A 26020-nucleotide genomic window follows, 5' to 3' on the forward strand; every position below is an offset into this window, starting at 1 on the left:
CTGAATATGTAAGAAGAGAGGGGTATAAAACGTTAGGACTATTCTCCATCAGACACTGGAATAAATGCTTTCACGTGTATTCTGTTGAACCTTCACGGTAACCGTGTAAGGCACGGCATTATCCTCATTTCACAGAAGAGGACAGAACGAACATGTAAGTAAACTGCACAGGGCTGCGCAGTTAAAAAGACAGGATATGAACCCAGATCTCTGACTCCAAAGCCCGCACCCTCTTCTATTAAACCACAGCATGTTCACTTATTACAAGAACAAAATGGGACTAGCGCTAATATTAAGGATGACAGAGTAACTCGAGTGAGTACTGACAACAGAAATACATACTGATTGGCGTACCACAGTTCTGATTCATTTTAGCCTGTCTGTTTTTTATGATTAAACATTACAGCTTTCACCTATTTATTTGGGATCTCGAAGAATTGGATCAAATGATTCTGGATTAAAGAGGAGGCTCTTGTGATAAGAACTTCCACAGAAGAGTTTCTCGGGGAGGTCTGAATTATTTGAGTTGCTTGTTCAAAATGCAAACTCCATATATAACCAACAAAGGTCCAGAATATTTAGAGAATTCCTACAAATCATTGAGAAAAAGACAGACAATCCAGGAGAAAAAATGGACACAAAACATGAATAGGGAATTCACTGAAGAGGAAAGCTGAATAGCAAATTAACAAATGGAAGGTGCCCAGTCTCTCCGGTATTCAAGGGAAAATGCAGTTAAAACCAGATACTAGTTTATTTAGAGCATAAGGGGAACAAGCTGAACAAACCACGAGAAAAAAGCGGACAAATTCAGAATGTGGGACACCCTATGGGACCACTGGCCTCGTCTCTACACATACATTTACACACACAGCTGTAAAAGGCATTCTCGGTACAACTGGCAAAATCTGAACATGGTTCAGACATTAGATGATACTAGGAAATCATTGTTAATTTTTCCAGGTGTAATAATGGTATCGTAGTGATGTAAGAAAATGTCCTGATTTTTAAGAGATATGTACTTAAGGGACGATGTCATGATGTTTGCCAACTTTCAAATAACTCAGGGGGAAAAAACCAAATACAGCAAAATATTTTTTGAGTCTGGGAGAGCATATAGATATTCGCTGAACTATTCTCTCAACTTTCCTTACAAATGTAAAATTTTCATAATAAAAAGATACCATTTCAAATTCAGCAGGCTGGCAAACAATAAAACTGACAAAATGTTAAATTTCCTGAATGTGATAATTATTCTCTTAGATATTCTATGTTAGAAAATGTCCCTGTTCCTAGGAAATACACGATGAAATATTTAGAAGCTAAGGAGGATGAGGTCTACAACTAATTCTCAGATGGTTAGAAAAAAATTCATATAAAAGTATGTAAAAATTATATATGAGAAGAAGAGAAAGCAGATGTAGCAAAATATTCATTGAGGACTCTGAATGCGGGGTACAGTGAGTTATGTGGACTATTCTTGCAACTCTCTTGTGAATTTAAAATTATTTCAAAATAAAAGCTTAAAAAATAAAAGTTGGACAACACTAAGGTGTTAGCAAGGATGTGGTATAGTGGTGGCCCTCGCATTGCTGGTTGGAGTGGAAACTGATCGAATCACTATGGATGGTAATTTGACATGTAATGAAGTTGAGCAGGCACATACCCTCTGACTCACAGTTCCAATGTGAACATAGTCCCCATGCTCAAGATTGTGTGCAAGGATGTTACGCTCAACATTGTAATAGCAAAAGACCAGAAACCACCTAAATGTCCTCCAAGAGGAGAACGGATAGGCAATAACTTTGTGGTAGCTACCTACAACGGAATGCTATATACCCTCACAAAAATAAGCAAAGCAGAGCTATATGTATCAACGTGTATAATTTCCCAAAACATAAATAGGAAGGAAGACAAAAGTGACCAAAGAATATGTACACTATGATATCTTTTACATAAATCTTAAAATTGTGCAAAACAATGCTACATATTGCTTATGGATGACTTTATATATAATAAAAGAGAGATGCAGGGAAATAAATATATCAAGAGTCTGTTACCTCTGTAAGGAGGTACACACAGGGTTTCGAATATATCCGTAGTTTCATTTCTTAAGCTGAGTTGTGAGTGCATGGTGTTAAAAACAATTTTTAACATTTTTATCTGCCTGAGAAATTTCATAATGCTGCATATATGACCTCAAACTTCCAGCACAAACCCTACGAGGGATGAAATTTGGGAATATGGGTTCTCATGCAAGATAAAGTTTGTCAAACAACTAAAACAGATCAAGTGAAATCTCCAAATGAATGGCAACAAGCCAGGTATAGAAGGGTAGAGTTTACAACACGGCCTCTTGTTTGGTAAATAGTTAAAATTATGAACGAGAAAATTATGTTGTGCTTAATTTTGCTGTACAAATAACAACCACTTAATACAGCTAATGTAACAGCTACAATTTCGCAGCGTTTAGAGTTATGGGATAACACATTTCAGAGATAGAAATTCAGCTAAAATAACCTTCCTTTTCTTAGTAAAGGAAAAATAATGATTCCAAGTGTGTCACACCTGGGGGGGGGAACCCCACTAAATAGCCACTGCGACTTTTTGTCATTTCAGATTGTACAGCTGCTAACTTCCTTAGCTATCTTAATTTGGACGTCACCTACTTCTGAGGCTCAGGAAACAGGTAAGAAGAAACAAATCATACCTTCCTCATATTTTCTGCATCTATGGCAACTATTTCCAGTTGGTCCCTTTCCTGCTCGACCTCACTCAATCTCTGGAGCAATGTCTCTTTCTCATCCTGTAGCTTTTTGCACTCATTCTGGGCCTGGGTTGCCTGGCCTTTGATAGTCTCCAGGTATTCTTGTAACCCACTGATGACACTCTCTAAATCCTTCTTCAGGGCTTCATTTGCTGCTATTTGTCCTAAGCAAAATGGAAAAAGGGAAGGTGACAATGTATACAAGAAAATGCTTTCAAGATATAGAACCACAGCATTTAGTCTCCTTAGTTATTTGTTACTGGCTAAGAATGAAATTGTAAATGGTGTACTATCTCATTTTTTCTTTTTCAAGATATAATGATAGTTTTTCCCCTCTCTGGTCTACAGTACAGGACTACTAAGTAGCTACACAATAAAAACAGTATATTCAGTGGGCATTGCTTATAAAATGCTCAATTCAGGCTATAAAAAGTTTAAAATAAAATAATGAAAGTAAACTTTTCTAAATAAATTTCCAAATAAAATAATGAAAAATGTGCAGCAACACAGTGAGTTCTTGCCGCTAGATACACAAAACAAAACCACTCAACATAGAAGACTAATCCAAGACTGGCAGCATAAACATGTAACTTGAAGACTTGTAAAAAAAAAAAAAAAAAACAAACCATCAACCAAATCATATACTGGGTGCTTACCATGTGCCAGGCACTTTACGAACACTACCTCGTTTAATCTTGCCAACAACTAATGACTGAGACAGAAATAACTTGTCCCAGGCCACACAGCTGATAATGGCAAAACGGGGATTGGGATCCTTTTACACTACTACAACCTATATTATCTTCCTTTCCCACCATTATGGCAAAGTCACAATCTCAATCTGCATTGCAAATGTAGGTCCTAAATTCTTCCCATACTCTCCTTATAACTAGAAACTGAATGCCCCGGTGTCAATGGGCTCTTTGTTCCTGAAAGGATTATATGCTTTGAAAGAGAGCGACATGCCCCAGCTTACCATGATTATACACTGGCTTCTAGCCTACTGAATGCAATGACCTGACTCACTAGGAATCAATACAACAAAACTAAAATTGAATTTTTTTTTTTTTACTTTTTACTTTGATGAAACAAGTATTTTGGGTACTCTGCAAATATTTCCCTATCAAACACTAGTACGAACAACTGAGGCATATCAGGATTAATGCCTGCCTGCGTGTCACTTGTCTTTTATTAATACTAGAACTGATTTACCTTAAATCTTAAATTCTCACCTTCAGTAAGCTGTTGTTCAAGGTCCTTAATCTCTTCAGTCTCTTTGGCAATTCTAGAAAGTATCTCATCCAAACGGCTTTCAAGTTGTTTGTACTGCTTGTTCATGATGTCAAGTTGTTGTTCTTTACCTCTTTTCTGAGCCTTCATATGGCACTGAATTGAAAAAAAAAAAATTAACAAAGTCCTGAGTTCCTTATACTCTTAAAAAAAAGAATAATGCTTACCATTTCAAAAGGCAGAACGGAAAATAAAATGTAACGTTTTGAGTCTATTTGTGTCAGGCCTTGTGTTGTTTTCACACAGTGGTTTTCGTTTAAACCTCATGATAATTTGATCTGAAAATCACCTCCATTGTACAGATATGCAAATTGAAAATCAAGGAGATTAAATTATTTTTCCAAGGGTACAGCCACGAGGTAATGTAGCCAAGCTCAATATTCTCTGCAGGGCATTAAAAACCAATTAAAATTGGTTTCCAAAATGTTAACTGATTTTTATACTCAGTATAGCCATAGAAAATGAGTGTATTCTAAAATGTTAACAAGAATTATATCTGGGTGGAAGGATTACAGATTTTTTTAATGAATATTTTTAGTACTAAACATTTTGTAATAGACAATACCTTTTTAATCAGAAAAGCACATTAAACACGCTTTTAAAAAAAAGGTTTCTTAGGGAGAAACAGAGACATGGAAGAAATACTTACTTAGAATTCAAGTGTATTTTTGATTCCTTAGACAAAGAAACACATGATTTTTAGGTTCGATACACTGGTAGCTGAGACCTCCACCATTCAGCCCAGTCACTGTCAAGATGGAGGGCCACACGGAGGCACACTCCTCTACCAAGATATATGCCCCTGGTGGAAAACTGAGTTTTCCCATATTCACACAGCCACTCACACCCCAGAGCCACCGCATTAGGGAGCTACTGTCAACTGAAAACTGGATTGTACATCCAGGTGGGCTCAGGGAAGAAAAAACAACAACAATTGAGAATCAATGTCTGGTTTAACCCTTCTTTTTACATGTGAAAACGGAATCTCAGATGTACCAACGACTTGCCCAGGTCTTCCTTAGAGGCAACTGTTCATGTGGAGACAAAATAATTCTCCAGAGAACCTTTGGCCTCGCACTGACATCCTCAGGGCTCCGGTTTGCCCCCACGGGATCAGAGGAACAGAACAATAAACCAAGAGAACGTTAGCGGGAGAAAGAAATGTATCACAGGCCGAAGAGCCAACTCCAAGGCTCTCATGGCTAATACCCATTTGATTATAAAAGAACATTTCTCAATTTTAGATGTCTGCTGCCACCAAAGCCAAGAAAGAAAAGTCTCTTCATTTTTAAGGAACAAGTGAATGAGAGCCTGGTCAGATGGTTTTTGTTTAATAGAAACTTGGTGCAATTTTCAAAACTTTTCTTTCTCTGCCCTCCTAACACTAATCTGAAATCTTTCTGGAAAGGTAAGTGCAGATAACAGCTTAAATTCTAAGTACATTTAGAATTTGTATGGCTCAAGAAAGAATTAAAACAAAAACAAAAACCTCCTGCATTCATGTCTCTCTTAATAAACCTTTAAAATTCACCATTAAAAATTCCACTGAAATCTCTTTACACGCAGGGCAAAAAACCCAAAAAAGCTCAATATGCCAATGATTTGCATTAAACACATGGGAGCAAAAGTAGATTCTGCGATTTTCACAACTGTGGCGCTCACAAGAGTTATAAAAACAGGAACTTACATCTCTGACTCCTCCTCCTTTCGAGTCTTTTGCACAGAGAGAGAGAGAAAAGGATCATACCTTAACTTAACATTTGTCCTGTTAGAACTGAGCCGTTGAGAACAGGGAAACTGTGGGCGGAACACTTTCTAAGGCTGTTTTCAAATTCACGTGTACTTCCCTCTCTGACAGCCACATTTTTGTCATCGGCTTGGAGTCTCAGTAACTTCCCAGGGCTTCAAACCACATTTTTGGCGGAGAGTGAGCGGCAGCCCAACCCATCCAATCACGAGCAGCCTCTGCGGGCAGGCCCCACCCTCCGTGCTTTAAATCACAACACAGGAAGCTTCCGAGGACCAATCACGCACAGCCTTTGCAACAGATTACTACAGGCTAATTCCCTACAGAGAACAGTCAGTTACCTTTTGCTTCCACAGGGCATTGCCAGGTAGGGAAGAACAACACAAATCTTCCTTTATTATGTTTGCTGCTGCTGTGGTGTTTGTGCCTCTACCTATGAAGTTTTTTTTTTTGTTTTTTGTTTTTTTTTTTAATAGCTAAAATGGGATTTGATTTTTAAATAGTACTTTTTCCTTTAGAAACCTGGTTAAAAGCTTTCGTTTGTTGAAAACTTGCCTAGGTTTGGCTCTTAGCTAATTTTAAAAATAATTAATCCCTGTACACCTTTAGTTCCTTTGTGGGGAAAGGGTCATTGTAGTAGCATAGCATGGGCTCAGCCTCTTCCTAAAAAGGTGATTTTAGGAAATCACTTCATCTTTTAAAATCACACTTTCATCTTATGCAAAATTTTAAAAAATGTCCTCAACCATATGGACGCTGTGAGAAAGTTCCTCACCAGTATATGCAAAAAACCCCAGCATAATGGAAAACATCATTGGCACTTAATATATTTGTTTTCCACCAATCGCAGACTGACATACTGTTTTCTAATCTCTCAAAAACTTTTACTTTTAAATTCTATTTGCTACATAGAAAAATATTCTATCTGCTTAGATAATAAAACTTAAGTGGATAAAAGTCTATCCACACCTATAGAAAAGTATGCTGGGATCCCACTCCTGATTCCTTCCCTCTTGCTAAAATGTTTGTATTTTGTAGAATGTGAGGCCTAACAGGAGCCTAAACCTAGCCAAGAAGGTGACTTTGTGCAAATTAGAAAAAAGACACTCCCTCAGGGTGAACAAATTAAAGAGAGACATCCTCTGGTGCTTTGGCTAAAGCTGTAACCTTAAAAACTAAGTAGCTTTAACGACACCAAAAAGGAGCCTGGGTGGCTCAGTTGGTTGGGCATCTGACTCATGATTTTGGCTCAGGTCATGACCTCACTCACATTTGTGGGTTCAAGCCCCATGTCAGACTTTGTGCTGCCAGTGCAGAGACTGCTTTGGATCCTCTCTCCCTCTCCCCCACTCTCTCTCTCTCTCAAAAATACATAAACTTAAAATATATATATTATTGACCATATGACATATTACTGGAAAATCTACACTTTTTTCGCATAAGGAAAATTCTGTAAAATAATTAAGTCCTCTTTTACTTTCAATTTTACTAGTCTTAGGCTTTTGTTAGAAAACACCTTATGTCTGTGAATGATAAGGTTACCTCTTCTCAAAATTAGCTGGCCTGCAAAAAAAATTATCTATGATATTTTATGAAAATGTTTAAAGGGATAATTAAATAACTTAATAATATTGAAAGTAATTACAGTGTATTGTTCTTACCATGTCAAATTCTATGATATCTCTTAATCCAGAGATTTTAAACTTCCTTTAAAATATAACATTATTATTCAAAGCATACCAGTAAAATATGCAGGAATTTTTTTTTACTTCCTTTTTTACCAATACTGGGTAAAATGTAAGCTATTACTAAGACGTCTCAAGACAGAGACAACTTAACTCCATCTTGCAGCCACCTGCCCACCTATGGCCACATAGGAGGACACACTCTAGAAAAATGTTTCCTTTTTTAAGGAAGAAACAAAACAATATGAAACAAATAGCTTTAGAATGTTTGCATAAAGGATTAAAGAGGTAGGAAAAGGATTCTGGACCCTTTTCAGCTCTCCCATCTCACCACCTTGTTCTTAAGAAAATAAGGCAAGAAAAGAGAAAGGGTAAAGGTTTGGACAGCACCTTGCAGCAGGTTTCTCTTGATATGAAATACAACGAAACTCAGTCACTTAAAAAAATAAGTACCATGCATCTATCGTTCTATTAAAAGCTATCTCCTTCAAGCCTTAGGTTTTGTTTTCAACACAGTGATAGACACACACACACACATGCGCGCGCACACACACATGCGCGCGCGCACACACACACACACACACACAGGTATAAAATACACAACCAGATATATATGACAGACACACACATCCATAAACATATATATCACTCAAATCTGTGCATCAAACTCAAAGACTTTCAGAAAGAACTCTGGGGCTAAAATGAAGAGACATAATTTCTAGATGGAATGATATTCTAGTCCCCATAAAACAAGCCAAAATCTCTCCATTTGCTTACATGTTTTGGGTCTCTGGAATCCAGGCTATCTAGGGCTATTTGCAGGTCCTTGATCTCATTCTGCTTTTCAGCAATTTCTTGCCTTTGCTTTTCCATCTGTGTTTCGAGATCCACAACTTCTTGGCGTAACTTATTGAGAAGTTGTATCCTACTACCCAACTGCTTGAAAAGAAGATCTTTCTCTGCTTCTGAAATCTAATCCCCCACACACCCCAAAACAGAATTAACAGAGGATAGCAACAGTGATTTACAAATTTAAAGACGATGATTTCTAAAATTCTAAAAGGTATTCTGTGCTCTACCAGTTTTTTAAATAAAAGTTAATGTAAAAGTCACCTAGGCATTCCATTCATCTTATATTTTTATGCTTATTACATGAGGAAAATCTCACTTTATAAAAGTTTATGAAAACTCATAATAGGTAAAAATGAAGTTGTCATTCAGTATAAGCAACTTGTAAATTATTAATAATAATAACCATAACATTAATGGTAGTTCACTTCGCCCTTACCCTTGTTACTAGCATGTCATCTAAATTAATAGTGTAATGAAAAATGTAGGCTTATATGTACTCATTTAAAATAATTTTTTTCAAGCACATTTTATAAGCATCCATGTATTTCAACATTATATACATTATTTACATCTATCAATCTATTTATATAAGCTCTGGCCAACATTTATTATAAAACATTCTTTTTTAATTAGTAAGCTCCTTCTTGATGGCTCCCTTCACCTCAGGTCCCACTTCCAATGCATTTTGAAGCCTGATCAGTTCACTGCTACATTTTGCTGACAATCAGTGTGCATTCTCTCCGCATCCACCGTCACCCTCCTGGTCCAAACCATTGTCATCTCTTGCCTGGACTCAACAACAGCCCCCTGAGACATGGGACACATCCCCATTCTTTCCATTTCCCTCACCCCATTTTGCTCTCATGCAGTAACCAGAGTAACCTCACAATAACACAAATAGGATTAGCCATTCTAACTTCCTAAAGTCCTTCAAAAGCTTCCCATTACATTCCGAATAAAATCCAAACCCCTTACCACAGCCTGTGAAACAGGTTATTTACTCTTTACCCTCATCTTCTGGAACACTCTCCCTCACTCCACGGAGCAATCTCTAGTGTCAAGGTCTTTGTGCACACTCTCACTTCTGCCTGGAATACCTGACCCCCTAACTCTGCCTCGCTGGCTCCTTGTTGTCCTTTGGGTTTCAGCCTAAATGTCACCTCCTCAGAGAGGCCTCTGTGGTCCTCACAATCTAAATTATATCTTTTTTACTGCCTCTCCTAATTTTCTATTTTGTTACTATAACACATTGTTAACTATATTATTTTTTTTCCTTTTTTTTTTTTTTTTCTACTGTTCATTACCTATTTCCTATGCATGTGGGAGGGAAACATACCTGTTTTATTCATCACTCTGGGCCCAGCCCAGACAGGGACTAGCATATAGTAAGCTTCCAATAAACTTGAATCAATTTCTAGTTAGTATATAATTTTAAAATCACAATAGAGTATCTTTTAAAATAATCTACAATTTGAACTTCACATTCTTGCCTTACCTACTGTGGTATGAATGCAGTTACCATCATAATGTTGAAATACTGCTTTTTACAAGTTGCAAATAACTGAAACCTTTTACACACTGAAAAACTGTCAAAATACTTCCTTTTTAAGTTTCTCCCTGTGCAATCACATCATGGGTTTGAGCTGCTTACTTCTGCATGACAAACTTGCCGAGAGTGTATTAATTACTTCTTTTTGTTCACCATATTTTATATCTTTGACATTTTTGCTGCTTGTGTTTGATAATGTTCATGTATAGTAGAGATGTCTGCTGACTCTTAACCTAGGTCCCAGGATCTTAAAGGTGGGTAGTGCTTAATCAGATTACAACAGATACAACAGGAAACAGCAACTTCCCTGGGTAAAGGAGACACTTTCCTATTGAACACGTATTTTTACATAAATTAGACGTCATTTACTTCTACGTACTTTATAGAACACTAATAGGATGTGATCATGGGTGGAAGGAAACTGTAATTGGAAAATGCTAGAACCAAAGCTGACTCTGAAAATTGTTACACCATAATTAATTAGGCAGCACTGATTTAAGATGTTTTACGTGGTTATGAAGGGAGAAAACCTTTAATATTTTGCATTTCCTCTTGCATTGCTACTTTGCTTTTACATACTTTTTTAAGCTGTATTGCTTCTTCCAGTTGTTTAAATTCCTCAGTAGCTCTTAAAATTTGTTGTTCTGCCTTTTCTATTTCATCATGTAGTTCTGACAGTCGAGTTTGCGCTGCAAATTTAAAAACCATGCAGACAGACACAAGAAAAATCTTGAATTCTCAAATTTCTATGAGATTTTTTTCTTCACAATAACCACCTCCTCCCAATTAAATTGTCATTCTAGATCACAGAAATTAAAAAAAAGTAATTTCTTATGACAGTTTTCCTCTCAGTTAACCTCTAGTTTCATCATAGGCTATAGAACTATAATTGATAATTTGTAAAATTCTTAGCATTAAAGGGGCTTTACTTGCTATGTCCAATACTAAACTCTTTTGAGCAAATAAGGTTTTTATTGATAGATACACACTTCTTTGTCACTAAGTTATAATTAAGTTCAAGCTGTAACAAAAACCCTGTATTTGAGGTAATTACTTTATGATAGGGCTCAAAATCAAGAAATTCACCACTGAACACTCTTCCAGCTTGGGGTGGGGGTGATCTCCAATCAATTACTCTCTACCTCAAACTTCTAATTTCTCTGTCTCCTTCCCTTCCTATAAAACTGCCTCCTATAAAACCATGAGCCCCTTGAAGCTAGTCTACACAAATATCTGATTCATTTCTGCTTTCCTCTTCCAGAACTTTGTACAGAGTGTATGAGATGGATATCTCAGGTCTCTCTTCTCCCCTCTCCAAGTCAGCCTCTCTACTGGCCTTTCCTGTTTTCCATTTAGCTACCAACCAAGGAAAGATGAGCTACTCCACTGGATTGTTAAAGAGCCCCACCATGGACCATAATTACTAAGGGGACGCATAAACTCAGTTCTGCTTTCTGCTTCCGTATCCATGAAGCCCACCGAGTAAGTGGAGTTTGCCATTAGCAGGGTCTCTAAGTACCCTTTTGGATTGACTTCTTCCTCTTTGTGACTTGCCAGGAAGTGGTAAGATCCTTTCAATCGGATGTTTAGGGACAGGTTAGGAAGAGTCAGAAGCTGGTCTTAGGCCCAAGCCTGAGGAGGGTGCACTGATCCAGCTTATCCAAAGTACTGCTTTAGGTTTTGGCTACATGTATAGTAATCAGTTAAGTGTACTTGCTACAATTATGACCAATTAGCCTTTGAGTGTGCAGCTCCAATGGTGAGAAGGACCTGCTGGCCGGTCAAGATTTAAGCATTCTTGGATCCCCTGGACATACTGCCACCAAATTACTGTCAAGAACCCCATTCTTCAACGTCACAGGAATTATTAAAAAATAATTTGCTCCATGAATTACTACTTTTGTTTTAGGCTTTTCATGTAAACAACGCTACAGTAACCTTCAGCATGATTACTCAAAAGAATTGTAAAACGAAATTCACCTATATATCCAATCTTTTTACATTTTTAAAGAATTTAAAATAACTTTTGTTAACCTGCACTTATTTTTTTTTCTTTGTCTTCCAGTTGTATGTCCAGTGGCATATGGGCTCTCAAGTTCACGTGCTCACTTTTGAGTTGTTCCCCTTCATCTGGCTCCATCCTTACGATCTTTATGGTCTGGGCATTTGGAATAATGTAACTCTCTGTAGTGAACATATTTCTCTTATATCTGGATTTGCCAATGTAGGGACTTTCATCTGGGGTTTTATCAATTTCGACATACTAAAAGCAAAATAAGTAAAGATTTATGGTTTAATAAGTAACTTCTAAGCAGCCAGGTAAAAAATATATACTTTTTTTTTTTTTTATCTTACCTTTAACATACCAAAAAAGAACTAAAACAAAAAATGGTCTCAAGGTGTTCCTCTTCCCTCCCCAAAGAGTGGGTTTAGCTTGGTTGATTAAAGAACTGCCTACAGGTATGTGATTATTAGCATTGCTTAATCTCTCAAACCAGAAATTTCAGTGTTTTATTTTGGTTTCTTAGCTGATATGTAAGTAAAACCCCACCTAATAAATGGCAATAATTGACTTTTTTATGAAATAATATTACGATATTCATTGGAATCACAGATTCCCTTGGGGCTTTTTACCTTTTTTGGAGGCTGCTTTAACTTACTGAACCAAAAATTCACTGTTTCAAGCAAAATATGTTTACTCTGAAAGTGGAATGATTACTGATAAAGTCCTTTGAACATTTCTTTCCACCATCTGCCTGCCCCCACTCCACTCCCTGCTGGCTTTAACTGTGGATTACTAAGAAGTTTAACTCACCTCTGATGGATAATAATTTAGTGGCTCAAATTTGGCGTCAATTTTATAAAAGGCCAATTCCTGTTCCATCTCATACTGTTTTTGACACGCTCGCATTAGTTCCATGGTCTTCTGTTTTAGCTATGGTCCAATTTGATATGAAACAACATACAGTGTCAGTAAGTTAGTATACAAGTATGATGGTATGGCAAGTTCTAATCATAGCTAATAATTAGATTGTTTTAAACCTCGCAGCAAATAGCAGAACACTCACAGCATTTTGTTTTCATTCTAAAGGATTATAAAGAATGCCATATAAAATTACCACTTCATAAGCGATCACATAAAAGACCTTTGAAGTTTATATGCTATTTCAGGATATAAAGATTTAATGAATAAAGATTTAAAAACTCATCTAAATTTGCTTTATCCAAACGTGAAAATAATTCTGTATCAATTATTTTTATGTAATCTATTAAGTACCTGCTTCCAGACTTTCCAGTAATTAACACTAATTTATTTAACTTACTCTACAATTTTAATAGCAGCTTCAAATTATGGATGGAAATGATATTTGGGATTAATTACAAAGGAATCAGAAGAAGGAGTGAGAAGGAGGAAATTAAGAGACTGGTTTTAATTGTTGTACTGTTGTTGCTGTAGTATCTCAGTGTTCTGAACATTATTCTTTGTAATAGAGGATAAAAGATGTAAATAATGTCAATCGGATCCCAATATGTAATATTACATTTTTAATAAAATAATTCTACTATAATTACAGTTTACTTATTCTTAGAAATTTTTAGAGCTAGAAGAAAAGAGATCATCCAATTTAATTCTCTGAAATATAAATAAAGAAATTGAGTCCTAGACTGGTGAGCTGACTTGTCAAAAGTTACACATGAGATTAGTGGCAGATGCTAAATATTTTATTAACTACCACTATGAGCCCCCTTTCCACTAAACCAATCCGGTGAGTTCATTTCAAAGGTCCGCTAAGTGATTTTTGTCTTTTTTATTTTTTGACAGGGTCTGATAGTAGTTACCAGACAAAAACATGCAGAAAAACTTCATTAATATAAAAATGCAAGCTGAAGAGAATAAGACATAAACAAACAGGAACATTTTACAAGGCCCAGGAAATCAAAGTCGTGCAGGATTTAGCTTACAGTCATCTCCTGATTATCCATCAAAATGGAAGTAAGGCTAACTGGGATAACAGGTAATCTTGATCAAGTACTCACTGTATGGGAGACACTGTGCTAAGCCTCTTTTACGTGTGCTGTCTCACTGAATCTTCACAACTACCCTATGAGATGATAAAGGCTGCACCAGGAGGCTAGATAACTTGCCCAATCGCACAACTTGTAGTGGAAGAGGCAGAGTTCAATTCCAAGTCTCCTGGATTTCAAATTCAACACTCTGTCTGCTGCTGCAGGGTGTTCAGCTCATTACCCACATTGATGTTCTCACTGAATGCTCGCTCTTAAGTCCCTGAATCTCAAGAAGGCAACTCACAACCAACAGCATCAACTAATCTTGGGCTTCTCTTCCCAAAGAAAGATCATTGGCAGTAAGGCCCAAACAAAGGCAAATGTGACAGGATCCATGGACAATGTAGGGACTTGTCTCTGCAGGCAAATGATACATACTCTGTGCATCTTAAAATTACCTTTGTGTCTCTTATAGAGCTAGGCGTAGCATTTAGTAAGCATTCAATAAATGTCTGCTGAAGAAATGCATAAATGAGAGCAAATGAGGAGTCTAAGGCCCTGGAAAGTAAGGCTAGTTATGGTACTAGCTGTGGATAACCAAGAGTTGACTGCAGTTAACATATTTACCAATAAGAAAAATGATACAAATTCTTTCCTTCACAAATTCACAGTCCTATGTAAACATCAATTAAAAAAATTACACACACACACACACAAGCACATTTCTTGAGAAGGCAAGCCAGATTCAACACTTAAAATGTACATAAGCATATTAATACAAGGTATCATGCAAACCATGAAAAACACAGTATGCAATTCATCCCTGAAGGAACTACCTTTAAGGAAGAATAAAGAATCGGCAGAAAATGCTCTGCAAGAAACCAAGACAAGGGCTAAAAGGAGAAAAAAGCAGACAGAGACCATCACCTGGAGAACTTTAGGGAGTTAAGCTGTAGTTAAATAGAAGCTGCTCTTTACTGAAAACTTACCTTAGGAACATAATGTTATTAGAACCTGCACCATTCTTATATGGACACATTTTACCATCATTCTGACTAGGTTACAGATGTACCACCTTCCATTACCTATTAATTCAACTCAAATTATTTTCACCTGTATTACCTTACTTGGTCCTCACGACTCTGTGAGGCTGGCAGGACTTGCAAAAAGACAAAGAGTAATATTAACATTAAAGTTAATTAAAGTTAATATTTGTTGGTGGCAGGAGAAGGGGACTATTACAGTTTAAATGGCACCAGAAGTTTTACTTCATTGTCACTACATTTCTTTTATAGGCTAATTGACCTGCTACCTGAAGAATTACTTTATAAAACTGGAAAGCATTATACAACTAAAGAAAATATTACCACCAAATAGTCTGCAGAAGATAATGGAAAGTGTTTTTCAAAAGTAGGCTCTTAGAATAAGATCCAGAATTCTTTTTGTAACATAGTATAGTCTTTTGGAATAATGAAAGAAGAACAGGCAAATACATATGCAATACTCAACTCTCCAACAGCTAAACAAAAGTGAAATTAAAGCAATGAGATTCTACTTTTTTCCTATCCTATTTACACGTTCAAAATAATAATATCAAGTGGGGGATTAGGCTCTTTCACTCACTGCTATAGAAGTATAAAGCTGTTATAAGCTTTTAATGTTTACTAAAATTTAAGATGCAAATTACACAGTAATTCCACTTGTGATTTCTTTTAATTTTTTTAAAATTAAAGAAAGAGAGAGAATGAGTGGGGAAGATGGGCAGAGCGAGAAAGAGAGAGAATCTCAGGCACACTTCACGCTCTGTGTGGAGCCCAATGCTGTGCTTGATCCCACAACCCTGGGATCATGATCTGAACCAAAATCAAGAGCCAGATGTTCAACCAACTGAGCCACCTAGGTGCCCCTAAATTTTTTCTTGAACTCATAACCCCAAGACTCAGTCACATGCTCTACCAACTGAGCCAGTCAAATGCCCCAACTTGTAGTGATTTATACTAAGGAATTACTATTATGAATGCATACGAATATACACACATGGATTTTTCTCTGTATTATTGTTTCTAATAAAAAAGTGGAAGCAATCTAAATATTCATCAATAAGAGTAGGTTAAATTATGGAGTACCCATATAGTGGAACACAATACAAACTTTGAAAAAAATAGATTTGTGTGTACGTGTGTATGCACATGTGGGTATGTTTTTTAACTTGGAGAGCTATTATATGCGTTGTTTTGTAAAGAATAAGATGCATAATCAAAAATACAGGAAGTTTCTTTTTTATCACACGATATTTAGAGGTACATATATTCAATTACATATACATTACATAATATTTTATAAGCATAGAAAACAAAAAGAATATATATTAACATCCAGGGAATAGGGAAGAGAAAGAGTGAAACCTTCATTGTCTACTGTATACATTTGTGTTGTCAAAATTTGTTATGATAAATATATAATAACTTTGTATGTAAATATGTTTTTAAATGGTTAATGGTAAAAATAACATAAGAGCAATGTCTTCTAGCCAAAAATAGTGAACAAAAGCCCAGCAAAAACTGTTGACAAATAACAAAACATTTATTCACAGCAAAACATAAAAAAGATCAGTAACTCAGGAAAATTTATTAAATGTTCATAAATATCAAGTCAAAGTCATACCATAGTAAGTATTGTTTTTTATATATGTATTTTATTTTTAAGGTTTATTTTTTATTTTTAAGTAGGCTACATGCCCAACATGGGGCTTGAACTCATGAACTCAAGATCAAGAGTCATGTGCTCTATTGACTGAGCCAGGCAGGCGCCCCTATATTTGTTTTTTGTTTTTAAGTTTATTTATTTATTTTGAGAAAGAGAGAGAGTGCATGTGCGCATGCTAATGGGAGAGTGGCAGAGAAAGAGGGAGAGAGAATCCCATGCAGGCTCCTTGCTGTCAGCATAGAGCCCAAAACAGGGCTTGAACTCACAAACTGTGAGATGATGAAATCAAGAGTCAGACACAACTGACTGAGAGACCCAGGTGCCCCTATATTTGTATTTTTTTTTAATTTTTTTTAACATTTATCTTTATTTTTGAGACAGAGAAAGACAGAGCATGAGCGGGGGAGAGGCAGACAGAGAGGGAGACACAGAATCGGAAGCAGGCTCCAGGCTCTGAGCTGTCAGCACACAGCCCGACGCGGGGCTCGAACTCATCAACTGAGAGATCGTGACCTGAGCTGAAATCAGACACTCAACCAACTGAGCCACCCAAGCACCCCCTATATTTGCATTTTAAATACAAATGCTAAGTGGTGGCCCAAAGAGTGCACGGCTAAAATAAAACTGATCGTCACAAAAATTTCCAATGATTAGGTTAGGCATCGATCTACTCTATTATGAAATAGAGACCAACAGATAGGTGTATAGTATAAAATTACTGGTAATTATCAGATTATTAATATCACGTATGTCTCTCATGATGTCCTCCTGGTATATATCATCTTTTCTTTTTTTCTAAGATTTTTCTAAAGTAATCTCTACACCCAGCATGGGGCTCAAACTCATAACCCCAAAATCAAGAATCACATGCTCTTCTGAATGAGTCAGCCAGGTGCCCCTGTATTATCTTTTTTCTCAGGCAAAGAAGAGCTCAAGAAGGAGGTAGTCAAGTATTCAGATTTGAAGAAATAATTTCCATCTCTACACAGAGGAGGAAACACTTTTCTTGCTAAAAACTTTAAGTGCGTAAGCAGAATTCTTGTCAACAAGTCATTCAAGCCAGCATGCCAATCTTGAAAAGGGGGGTGGTGCAAGAAAAAGATAAATGTATCAAGGATTCTACTAGTTATATGAGAAATCAAATACTCTAAATTATACACAGAGCAGAAAAAAGAATGGTCAAAAGAATCAAATTATCTGGGTTGAAAAAGCCTTTAAAGGTCATGTAGTCTGGGGTGCCTGGGTGGCTCAGTCGGTTAAGAGGCCAACTCTTGATTTCAGCTTAGGTCATGAACTTATGATCAGAAGGTGCCAGACCCAGAGACTTCAGAGGCCTTGAGTCCATGTTCCGTGAAGAATGGCCAAAGCAACAGGGGTGTCCAAGCTGGAGAAGAGGAGATCTAGCGAGTGATGAAAATTACCTTCGAGAGTCAGAGGACTGTTTTATGGAAGAGGGACTAGAGTTACTGACCCAGGTGCCAGAGAAAAATTTAAGAAATGGCAAATAGAATTATAAGAAAACAGTTTTTCATCTGGTAATAAAGAAGAAATTTCTAATAGCTGTCCTGAGATAAAATGTGGTAACTCTGGAATGTGATTGCTATCACTAAAACAGGCATATATGCTCAGGTTTTAGAGAAAAGAGAAAAAACATTAGATAGGGAGATGGACTAAATGACCTCTATTTTTTTGTTGGTTTTTATTTGTTTGTTTAAAGTTTATTTATTTTGAGAGAGACAGAGTTGGGGAGGGGCCGAGAGAGAATCCTAAGCAGGCTCCACCCTTGGCACAGAGCCCAATGCAGGGCTTGATCTCATGAACCGTGAGATCATGACCTGAGCCGAACCAAGAGTTGGACTCTCAACTGACTGAGCCAACCAGGTGCGCTATAAGGCTATCTAAATCTAATCTGTCTAAATCTCTTTTAAAATATCTTTTATTCCTGTTTCAACCATAAGGCCAAATTATATACAATTTAAACATTACAGATGTGCATAAATGGCAATTGGAAAGTGCTTTAAAATTCTGCCCCCCAGAATGTCAAGAGTTACCATTTTTCCCTATATATACTTGTACCATCATACATACTACTTATTAGCATCATACTTGATCTACTCTTTCACAGCCTGCTTTTTCCACATAGCAATATGTATTAGACATACTTCCATATCAGGACATACAGCCCTACCTCATTTTAGCAACACGAGTATTCTACCAGATGCATATCCACTGAGGAACAGGTTAGCTATTTTCAATAGTTTACTTATATAAACAATATTATAGCAAATGTCCACGTGTGTGTGTGTGTGTGTGTGTGTGTGTGTATAGGTACATATATAATATCTTCATACATTCTTGCTACCATTTCTACAAAATGCATTAGAAATGTGTGTTATATGTAAAACTATTATATGTAACATTTCCAATATGTAGAACATAGGCATGTCCATTTAAATTTGGATAATTTTGTCAATTTGCCTCCTTTTTTAAATTTTTTATTATTTATTTATTTATTTATTTATTTATTTATTTATTTATTTTTCAGTTTCCTGGTTTTATTTTATTTATTTATTTTTATTATGAAATTTATTGTCAAATTGGTTTCCATACAACACCCAGTGCTCACCCCAACAGGTGAGCACCCAATCACCCACCCATCACCCATCACCCACCCACCCCTCCCTCCCACCCCCCATAAACCCTCAGTTTGTTCTCAGTTTTTAGGAGTCTCTTATGTTTTGGTTCCCTCCCTCTCTAACCATTTTTTTTCTTCCCCTCCCCCATGGTCTTCTGTTAAGTTTCTCAGGATCCACATAGAGTAAATGTTTATTTACTCTTGTGAGAGAGAGAGAGAGAGAGAGACAGAGAGACAGAGAGACAGAGAGACAGAGCACAAGCAGGGGAGGGGCAGAGAGAGAGGGAGACACAGAATCTGAAGCAGGCTCCAGGCTCTGACCTGTCAGCACAGAGCCCATCTGAAGTCTGAGCTGAAGTCAGACACTTAACTGAGCCACTCAGGCGCCCCTGTCAATTTGAAAAGTTTTTGCCAATGTATAGTCTCACCAACAATGTTGTTGTTGAAAACAAAATACATACATCTAGGGGCAGTCTGACTCCTCATAGTGGGGGGCTTCACCGTCCTCCTGTTTTGGATACCAGCTTCACATAATGCAGCCCAAGATAGTATTCATCTTTTGTGGAGCCATTTCACACAGTACACAGTTACCTACAACTTGTAAAACCTTTGCACAAATTTCTGTTAAACCACACCTTCCCCATTTTATGTCCAAGAAGTTTTGTTTTTAGACCCAAGGACAAAGAATTCTCTATCTCAAAAGAACATAGTCAAAGTAATGTAAAACATGGGCTTACCAATTCATTTTTCGTGTTTAGGTTACTCTCCAGCTCCTCATAGCTCTGTTTTTGTAACATGGCCTCCTCTTTCAGTGATTTGTTCAATTTATCTTGACTTTTAATTTCCTCAAGGAACCTTGTCTGTGCGCTCCGAAGCTCTTCAGTTTCCGTTGTCTTCTTTTCCAGGTCTCTTTCCAGTCTCTCTACCTCTTCTGCCAACACAAATGTAATAGTTTATTGAGCATTATATTTTCTACTTGAATAAAGGTAAGACTATCTCTCAAATAATAGCAAAAGAAGTCTTACAACAGTATAGGTACAATTCTACTTTGAAAACTATTCACTATGGTTTTGGGGGAAAAAAGACTATCTTGAGCTAGAAAGTGATTTATACTAAGAGGTAAGAAGGCATTATCATTTGGATAACAATTTTAAAAGGTAACACTTTACTTCCAAGTATTTCATTCAATTAGTATGTTGGTAAATGAGGGTTTTTTTCCAGGTCTCCTACTAAAATACATGCAATATTTTATTTCATATTCGTAAGCATGTTTGTAAAATACTGTGTGATCTTAAAAATCATTCAAAGGCTTCCAACTATGCTTAGAATAGGATCCAAAACACTTATGTGAAGAACTGACAAAGCTCTTCATGATTTGGTCCCAAAGTCCCTCTCCAGCCTCATTGTCAAGTCCACCCCACTGCAGCCTTTCTGAAGTGACTCTACTCCTTCATATTTGTGATGGCTCTTCTTACCTGCGGGCTTTTATTCACACCTTTGCCTGGAACTTTCTTCCTCTATCTCCTACTGGTTTATTTTGTATCCTCTAGGTCTCGATTTTGGAAAATGTTTTGAGAAGCCTGCTCTGACTCGATCCTCTCCCCAGGTGTGATGTTTCCTAGGTATGCTCTTAGGTTACCCTGCATCTGTGCTGTGGCCTTGATCACCCAATGAGTTGTAAGATGTGATCAAATAGCTAGGCTGTCGGCCTTTCCCACTAAACCTTCGTAAAAGCAGAAACTGCATGTGTCTGGTTCACTACTGGATCCCAAGAGCCTTAAAGGCTCCTAATTAATATTCAAAGTCATATTCATAAGTAATTTAAACATTTGCCCGAAAACTGTATTTATATGATGACTTTCCTTTGCATTATTTATATTTTCAATGATTCCAAAACATAAACTCCAGGGTAACAAATATGGAGTTAAAATAAAATAAATAAATAAAAATGTGTCCTATTTCGCAAGCATGAGATCAAACGATATGAAACTGCTGTTTTCGTTAAGTCAAAATGGACTAACATCAATTTCAAATGATAGAACATAGACTCATTTCCTAATGCTCTGACATAACTATTTCATAACTATTTCTCTTTCTCTTCAAGCCTCCCATACTCCTTTCATTTTCTTTCTCAGCTGATGACCTCATATTCCACTGAGAAAACTTAGACCCCACCCCCCGGGAACTTTCTCATTTTCCTACCACCAAAGCAATAAAACTACTCACAACTGCACACATCTTTGCTCCCTTCTGATAAAGTGTCTCTCTTATCAAGAGACAATCTTTCCTCTTTTTCTCTGATCCCATCTTGGGCCGTAAGAATTGAGCCATGATTGTCTCTCCACTCCACTCCTGAATATTCTCGTTCTTTCTTTGGTTACTGCATTCAGTTCTGCCCATTTCCTGGTCTGGAAGCTATAGGTGAATAAATATATATATGTATGTGTGTGTGTGTGTGTGTGTGTGTATATATATATATATATATATACACATATATACACATATATGTGTGTATATATATATATACATATATATATGTGTGTATATATACATATACATACATATATTTTTTTAACTAAAAAATTTAAATTTAAATGATTTAAAAAATCATTTATTAGGTACTAGGAGAGAGAAATTATGGGAGAAAATTTCAAATATTCACCCAAATGTCTCCCTTCCATTCACTCTTGGATCTATATAATCTAGCATTTTTCCAACCACTCCTTATATGTTGCCCATCTAAAGCACTTCTCTGTGCTCATCTTATTTTCTCTTTATGTCTTAGCAACATTCAACGTAGCTGACCACTTCCTCTCATGAAATCTTGGGGTTTTGCAACCCACTACTTCCTGGGTTTCCCCTTACCTTGTTGGCCTCTCTTAGTCTTCTTAGGTGGCTCACCTTCTTGCTCCTCCCAAAGCCTGTCTGTGTGAGCCAATCAATTCCAGTGGGATTAAATTCTGTTATGCTGACAAACAATATCTCTAGGACAGATCTCTTTGAACTTCAGATGCACATTTCCAACCTTCTTCTTGGTTGTCTCACAGCCATTCAAACTCAGCATTCTGAATTCTCCCTTTTTTATGTACAATATCACCAATCGAATCACTTACTTAAGCCAGAAGCCTGGGAAATATCCAATTCATTAGAAAATGTTGCTAATTCTACCTCCAAAACTGATCTGTCTATTCCACATCCACCACCTAAATACAAGCCACCATTTCTAGCCTAGATTACCATAATAGCCTCTGAACAAGTCCTTTTATCTCCTTTTACCTTGTTCTAAATCAATCTCCATCTTGCATTAAAAATCATCTTTAAAAAAAATTTTAGTTCCAGTATTTTTTTTTAAATGTTTATTTATTTTTGAGAATGAGAGAGAGAAAGCAAGCATGAGCAGGGGAGGGGCAGGGAGAGAGGAGGACAGAGGATCTGAAGCAGGATCTGCGCTAACAGCACAGAGCCCGATGCGGGACTCGAACTCACGAACCCTGAGACCATCACCTGAGCCGAAGTCAGATGCTCAACCAACTGAGCCACCCAGGCGCCCAACCAGTATTCTTAACATACCGTGTTATATTAGTTTCAGGTATATAATACAGTGATTCAACAATTCTACACATTACTCAGTGCTCTCATTATGCTAAGTGTACTCTAAAAATAATCACTAATATATAAACTGGATTGTGTCCCACTGCTGCCTAAAAATTCTCAATTGCTTCCCATTGCCCCTGAAACAAAATCCAAACCCCAAGGCCCTGTGTCATCTCATGCCTCCCCCCATCTCTCCCAACTTTTGCTTGAGCGACTCTGCAGTCGTCTTGATCTTCCAGTTCCTTAATTTACCAGGGTCTTTCCAGCCTGAGAGTGCAAGCAAGCTGTCCCTCTCCTTGAATGCCTTTGTTTACATGGCTAATCCTCTCCTGCCTCTGCCTTCTGCTTACAGGTCACTTCCTCAGAGAGCCAAACCTTTCCATCACTTTACCCAAAAGCGTGTCCTCCTCTGTTATTTTACCTGAGTTTGCTCGCTTTTTGTCTGTCTTTTCCACTACAACACAAGCTGACTGAAGGCCAGTACCAATATCTTGTTCACCATTGTATCCTCGGTGTCGGACACAGTGCCTGGCTCACAGTACGTGCTCAATGAATATTTGCCAAGTCTTAATAATGTTAATGTACAATTGTTGTATAATGATGTCAATTGATTTATGATGCATTTTCCACGCAAATTGTAATAGCATTATAAAGTTCATACGTCAATATATTTTTCTGGATAACTCCTGCAAATAAATTCCTCCCCCACCCAAATTTAGTTTTTTAAAAATGTCACCTTACCTAAACTGAATCTCTCAAAAGCTTCCTGTCTGTCCTGAGTAGTTACTGGCTGACCTTCCAGACTTTCTAATGAGCGAAGGTGAAAAATGGTAAACTGGATGTAATGAGGAAGGGCCACAACTGGATTTTCAAGTAGGATCAGAGAAGTCAAATCTTGTAGTGGTTTCAACTTGCTTACATCTTGGAGCTGAAATGATATATAACATTAGTATTAGTATAAGTTAATTTTAAAATAAAAACATACCCAAGGAAGTAAGAAATCAAGAAAATTGCTATCAGCATGGCAAGGAACTCATGGTCCTATGCATAGAACCCATTATCCAAAACTGGTGTGAGGGGAGGAACAGAAAGGGAGTATCTGAGTATCTAGAGTATATCAGAGGAGTATTAGGCATTTTCCATATACCATTTCATTCATGATTCCTCACAATAACCTATGATATAAACACCACCTTAATTTTGGAGATGAAGAAACTGAGGTTCAAAGAAGTTAAATAACTTGCCCAAAGCTCAGAGCTTACAAATGAACAAAACAGGATCTGAATTCCAGTCTGTGTAACTTAAAACCTATTATCTTTTCACTGTACTGACTGAACACATCAAAAATATAAATGGCTATAAAAAAAGATTTTGGCAAATCTTCAGATAACGGTTACAACTGATAGTTAAAATAAATAAGAATATGGAGGGCTACTCACATTTTTGAAGTATGATTTTTATGTTTATCCAAAGAGGATTTTAAAAGGTTGAGAAACACTATTTAAAAAAAAAATTTGTTAACGTTTGTTAATTTTTTGAGAGAGAGTGTGAGCATGACCAGGGAAGGAGCAGAGAAAGAGGGAGACAGAATCTGAAGCAGGCTCCAGGCTCTGAACTGTCATCACCGAGCCTGATGTAGGGCTGGAACCCACAAGCCGGAGATTATGACCTGAGCCAAAGTCATATGCTTAACTGACTGAGCCACCCAGGTGCTCCGAGAAACACTATTTTTAATAGCTAGTACAAATAAATCTCCTCTCACAAGTGAATGTGTATCACTCTTACTGATGTCAATGTCAAATATAAACTGGGATGAAAAAGTCATGCAAAATTAGAAATGATGATAAATACTTATTGAATGATTTTCCTGTTAACATCAGCTGACACCAAATCCTATCTGAAAATCAACTACTTTGAGAAGTATTTTTAGCAAATTTTAGATTCATGGCTCCCACTTTCCATCACTCCAGGAGCCACAAGAGCTCCAAAGTGATGCTGTGCAACATAGTACAGGGCTTGGGCTCTTCTGAGGCTGTTGGGCTGTTGCAGTGAAATGGCACAGAGTCATCTTACCACAACTTTATAAAAGGTGAAATAAAAAAGCATAGACAATGTGAACTGCACCGCAATTAAACAAATGTTGATTATCATTATTGGCTTCCATTGGTGAAGGTTTAAGGAATACAACCCTAAGAGTTATTTAGTGTTCTAAAGTTTTTAAAGCATTTTCACATCTATCATTTTATCTGAGCCCCATAACACGCCAGTAAGGAAAGAAGGCAGGGCAGAATTTGTTTTTTTTTCCAATTTAAACAATGAGTTTTAGGCAGATAAAGGGATTTTCCAAGGTCACAGAAGGCAGGTCTAGACCCATATTAGAAGGCACAGCTTTTTTTTTTTTTTTAATGTTTATTTATTTTTGAGAGACAAAGAGAGAAAGTGTGTGAGCAGGGGAGCAGCAGAGAGAGAGAGAAAGAAAGACACAGAATCTGAAGGGGCTCCAGGCTCTGAGCTGTCAGCACAGAGCCCCACGCGGGGCTCGAACTCACAAGCCATGAGATCATGACCTGAGCCGAAGTCGGAAGCTTAACTGACTGAGCCACCCAGGCGCCCCAGAAGGCACAGCTTTTATTGTCTATTCTATGACTGATGTTCTTTAAATTAGGCATGATTGTTCCTCATTTTAATATAAATTTAAGTAAATCAATGTTTTTACTTAACAAATACATATTGAACACCTGTATAAATGTCAGAAGAAAATCATAAATTATACTCCAAAGAAAAATATACAGGATTATCAGATTGTGTGAGCCATGATAACAAAGTTGTTCTAATATAAAGAGCTAGTGATTAACCTTCTACAACACCTGACATTATAATCAAGCTTAATTTGTAAGTCTGAAAAAAACAACAGTGACCTGGATTTTGTTCTGTTCCTGACATTCAGTGACCTGGATTTTGGCCCACGTTGTGTGCTTTGGGTAACAGACTCAACCCAAAAATGGAAAAAAGACTATGCTATCTGATAGTATTATAAAAATAATCCCTTTACTGCCTCCTTAAAAAAAGTTTTCTGAGGCTCAAATGAAATGGTAGATGCAGAAATCCTAAGAGGCCAACTCTCAGTTACCATGGAACTTTGCACAACCAGAAAGGCCTATATGTATTTACCTTGGAGAGTCCTTGA

At 37.0% G+C, this 26020-nt stretch overlaps 1 protein-coding gene across 8 annotated transcripts in view; it reads right to left on the minus strand.

The window, feature by feature from the left end:
- The window catches only part of CNTRL (centriolin), an 83796-nt gene that overhangs the window by 41152 nt on the left and 16624 nt on the right, over positions 1 to 26020 (minus strand). For 5 of the 8 annotated variants that reach the window (XR_007146325.1, XM_047830132.1, XM_047830133.1 and 2 more), the window contains 8 exons: positions 23575 to 23761; positions 19977 to 20170; positions 12706 to 12825; positions 11925 to 12153; positions 10470 to 10579; positions 8267 to 8461; positions 4000 to 4153; positions 2711 to 2931 (listed from right to left, as the gene is read on the minus strand). Coding sequence is in view for 7 of the 8 variants with exons in the window: in XM_047830132.1 (XP_047686088.1) it covers positions 2711 to 2931; positions 4000 to 4153; positions 8267 to 8461; positions 10470 to 10579; positions 11925 to 12153; positions 12706 to 12825; positions 19977 to 20170; positions 23575 to 23761 (1410 nt within the window). In the remaining variant the exon portion in view is untranslated. Of the gene's footprint in view, positions 1 to 2710; positions 2932 to 3999; positions 4154 to 5804; positions 5985 to 8266; positions 8462 to 10469; positions 10580 to 11924; positions 12154 to 12705; positions 12826 to 19976; positions 20171 to 22104; positions 22123 to 23574; positions 23762 to 26020 lie in introns of those variants that run through there. The other 3 variants (XM_047830136.1, XM_047830135.1, XM_047830137.1) reach the window with 3 other exon arrangements.

The sequence above is a fragment of the Prionailurus viverrinus genome, chromosome D4 (genome assembly GCF_022837055.1).
Source record: "Prionailurus viverrinus isolate Anna chromosome D4, UM_Priviv_1.0, whole genome shotgun sequence".
NCBI classification, from domain to species: Eukaryota; Metazoa; Chordata; class Mammalia; order Carnivora; family Felidae; genus Prionailurus; species Prionailurus viverrinus.